This window comes from Nannospalax galili, unplaced genomic scaffold, assembly GCF_000622305.1.
Source record: "Nannospalax galili isolate Female #2095 unplaced genomic scaffold, S.galili_v1.0 scaffold1508, whole genome shotgun sequence".
In the NCBI taxonomy this organism is placed as follows: Eukaryota; Metazoa; Chordata; class Mammalia; order Rodentia; family Spalacidae; genus Nannospalax; species Nannospalax galili.
This window is the reverse complement of record NW_008358858.1, coordinates 1,125,076-1,128,833: the sequence shown is the minus strand read 5'-3', so window position 1 is coordinate 1,128,833 and position 3,758 is coordinate 1,125,076. Positions and strand designations below refer to the sequence as shown.

The window sequence follows — 3,758 nt, the reverse complement described above, 5'->3', positions numbered from 1 at the left end:
TCACCCCCCTCGGATTCAGGATGTGTGAGGGAGGTTTGTGGAGGATAGGGCTGGGCTGTTTGACCAACCTGGAACAGGGTCTAGCACATAGCAGGGGTGGTAAACAGCGCCTTTGATGATGACAGCGGACAACGGGCCAGGCGCAGGGCCGGGACCTGAGAACCTGGAGGGTCCCAGATCCCTAGATCCCAGCGCTGTGCTCTGGAGAGGCAGCCTGACCCAGAGGAGGGGGTTCAGTCCGAATCTGGCCCGCACCCCGGGCGGCCTCTCGAGAGCTGAGCGTCTCCGGGGATGTGGATTGGTGGCAGAGCAGCCCCTGGAATGGGTGGGGTGGGGACCGAGCGGCCGGGCTCAAGTTCGCGCCTCCCTCCCTCTGTCCCGCGGTCAGCGGAAGCGATTATTCCCGCGGCGTCTGGCGGGGCTGGGGCGGGCTCGCACCCCGAGGAGCCGTGGGCCTCCTTGCGTCCAGGCCTTTGATGGAGCCGCTGTCCCCTCCCCGGCCCGGGGTCCGTATAACTACAGACGCGCGGGGGTCCCGGGAGGCGTCCAGGAGCCATGGCCGTAGCCGAGTCCCAGCACCTCCAGTTCGCAGACACCGCCGCCTTCCCCACATTCCCTGCCGAGCACGTCGGAGGTCCGCTGCTGCTCCCCGCGCCCCCCGCCGACCCGGGCTCCCGCGCTCCCACTGCCCCACCCTGCTTCCCGAGCCGGGGCCTCCAGCCCGCAGCGCCGCCTCCAGTCGAACTGGTCCCTCCCGGGCTTCCCAAGGGCGCGGCCGCCCCGTCGGCGCCACAGCGCCGCAAGCGCACGTCGTTCAGCTCCGAGCAGCTGCAGCTGCTGGAGCTCGTCTTCCGCCAGACCATGTACCCGGATATCCACCTGCGGGAACGCCTGGCAGCGCTCACGCTGCTCCCGGAGTCCAGGATCCAGGTGAGGCGCACGCTGGAGCGTAGGTCTGGGGATTCATAGGCTCACTGGGCCACACCCAGGGGCCACTGGCTCCCAGATGGTGGACAAGCTGCTTCCTTCCTTTGAAGCCCATGATTCTAGACTACAAAATAGGGAGCTCAGTAAATAGTGCAGATATGCACTCAACGACACGTCCCTTGTTATCATGTGTAAGGACTGTTAGAGGTTCGCTGATTTCTTGTAGTGCTCAGCACGTGGTTTCTGGTAGGAAGACAATAGGAAGGATTTCTGCACTTTCCTCTTCATTAAGACAAAGGAGTCTCCCTCTCGCTTTGGGGTTAGGAATAGTAGTTGGGTAGGGTTAGACTGCTTTCTTGGCAGGTTTTGTTTCTGAGATTTGGGTTCAAAGGATATAGCACCAGCATTTTGGGGCCAAGCCTGAGGTGTCGGGGAACTTGAGTTTGAAAACTCTGGTTCTAAGTGAGGTTATTGTTTGAAGACACTGAGATCAGAATCCTGGAGTCCACTATGTAGTCCTGGCTGGCCTGGAACTCCATATGTAGAACAGGCAGGCCTTGAATTTACAGAGATGTGTCTGCCTCTGCCTATCAAGTTGCTGGGATTAAAGGCATGGGTCATCACACCTAGTGGGTCATCACTAGTTGTATTCTTTTGAGGCAGGGTCTCACTATGTAGCCTCTGCTGGATTTGAACTCATAACACTCCTGTCTCAATTTCTTGAGTGTAATCTCGAGGGTTACAGCATAGAAGCCTGCTTTGTTGACTGTTCATCTGTAGCACATTCGTGCAGCTTTAAGTAGGAGGCTTTATTTAACCCTAGAAGAATGTGGACTTCCTTTCTCTCTTCTTCTTCTTCTTTCTTCCCCCCCCACACCCCGCCCCGTACCTTGGGCAAGTCCATTCAGTTATCATTTTCAACAGTTGGTAGGAGAGACTTCCTAAGTAGGATATCTTTGGTATTCATGGAGAAATGGCAAAGAAATTTATGCAGAGTTGAAGTTCACAGGAAAAAAAAAATCTCCTTGATTCATTTGAATGAATGAGTACAGTGTTTCTTTCTGTTTGCTTTTGGTTTTTTGTTTTCTTTTGTGTGAGATAGGGTCTCACTATGTAGTCCTGGCTGTCCTGGAACTCACTGTGTAGACCAGGCTGACCTGGAACTCACAGAGATCAGCTTGCCTCTGCCTCCTGCCTGCTGAGATCAAAGTCATGCACCACCATGCCTGGCCCAGGAGTACAGACTTTCAAAATCTGACTCTAAATAATTTGAATGCCCATCATCTTCAAGCAGAGTAGTATTGGTTCCTAAGAACTGCAAATGCTTTTAGTTCTGTGACCTCTTTTCTCATTGCAAATGTTTTATATAACATGTAGATAAGATGCTAGGTATGGTGGTGGCTTGCCTATATACCAGCACTTGGAAGGAGAGGCAGAAGGGTCAGGAGCTCAAGGGCATCCTTGACTATATGGAGTTTGAAGCTAGCCTGGATTACATGAGTCCCTGCCTTCAAAAAGAGTATAAATTTAGTTCTGTGACCTCTTTTCTCATTGCAAATGTTTTATATAACATGTAGATAAGATGCTAGGTATGGTGGTGGCTTGCCTATATACCAGCACTTGGAAGGAGAGGCAGAAGGGTCAGGAGCTCAAGGGCATCCTTGACTATATGGAGTTTGAAGCTAGCCTGGATTACATGAGTCCCTGCCTTCAAAAAGAGTATAAAATGAAAAAAAAAAAAAAAGGTGTATTTAGAACCAGGCACTATTCCAATTTTGCATCTGGGAATAGCAGGGACAGTCTGGTGCTCTGAATGTCAAACCATCAGTTAAAGTGCCTTCAGTAAGCCACAGGCTCTGGAGCAGGGAACCATTACTAGTAATAATAACTAGAAGTTGTTAATTGTGAACAAAGTATAACATAAGAATTCAACCCAGGCTGGGGGTATACTCAGCTTGTAGAGTGCTTGTCTAGCATGCGTGAAGTCCTGGGTTCAATCCCCAGCACCACACAAAACAGTTGTGGTGGAACATGCCTGTAATCCCAGCCCTGGAGAGATGGAGGAACAGTGATCTGAAGTTCAAGGTCAAGATCATCTTCAGCTACATAGTGAGTTTGAGATCAACCTGGGCTAGAGATGCTATCTCAACAAAAACTCAAACTAAGAACAAAACTTCAAAGCAATTTGGCAATTTTTTCCTCCTGTCTTCCAGGTGTGGTTCCAGAACAGGCGTGCCAAGTCACGGCGGCAGAGTGGAAAGTCTTTTCAGCCTTCATCATCCAGGCCAGAGCTTTTACTCCATCGCTCTGCTCCTGGGGCTGAAGTAAGATGTCTGAAGCCCCAGCTGCCTCTGGAGAGCAATATGAACTGCCAGTCTGATCCCAGCAGGGCTGGAGGGGCTGTCTCTGCATCTAGTTCCCAAGGTCAGAATTTTGAAACCTATTCTCCTGTCTCAGAAGATATTGGTTCAAAGTTGGACTCATGGGAGGAGCACATCTTTTCTGCCTTTGGTAACTTTTGAGGATTCTGAGAGTTCAGGATAAGCTCAGAGGAGCCTGGGAGATACACACCAGAATACTGTCTTGTCTGATATCCATGACTGGCCAACACCTTGCTAACCTTGATGGTTTGGGGTCATCTCTCATCTAAAGGTTTCTCCTCTTCACCAGTGAGCCTTTACCCATGGCTTGTTCTCTGTAACCACCCATCCTCCCACCCAGGAGTACCTGTGAGTTTCTAAGTCTGCACAGTCAGTTTGGTCTGCATCCTTGGGCCTTCTTTCCAGGCCTATTGTTTTCTCATTGTTTTCTTCACAAGGACCTTAAGTTTG

The 3,758-nt window shown here is 51.2% G+C and overlaps 1 protein-coding gene across 1 annotated transcript; it reads left to right on the top strand.

Annotated features, from left to right (window-relative positions):
- The first annotated feature begins 422 nt into the window (after positions 1–422).
- Positions 423–3,583, top strand: Mixl1 (Mix paired-like homeobox). The gene is made up of 2 exons (XM_008822375.2): positions 423–930; positions 3,141–3,583. The coding sequence occupies exons 1-2, from the start codon at positions 556–558 to the stop codon at positions 3,447–3,449; spliced, it is 684 nt and encodes a 227-aa protein (XP_008820597.1). The 5' UTR covers positions 423–555; the 3' UTR covers positions 3,450–3,583.
- The last annotated feature ends 175 nt before the right edge of the window (positions 3,584–3,758 follow it).

What these genes read in the sequence shown, in the direction of transcription:
- Mixl1 (XM_008822375.2), top strand. Translation starts at nt 556, where the DNA reads ATGGCCGTAGCCGAGTCCCAGCACCTCCAGTTCGCAGACACCGCCGCC. An exon ending in TCCCGGAGTCCAGGATCCAG is followed by an intron (nt 931 to 3,140) that starts GTGAGGCGCACG and finishes CCTGTCTTCCAG; the next exon opens with GTGTGGTTCCAGAACAGGCG.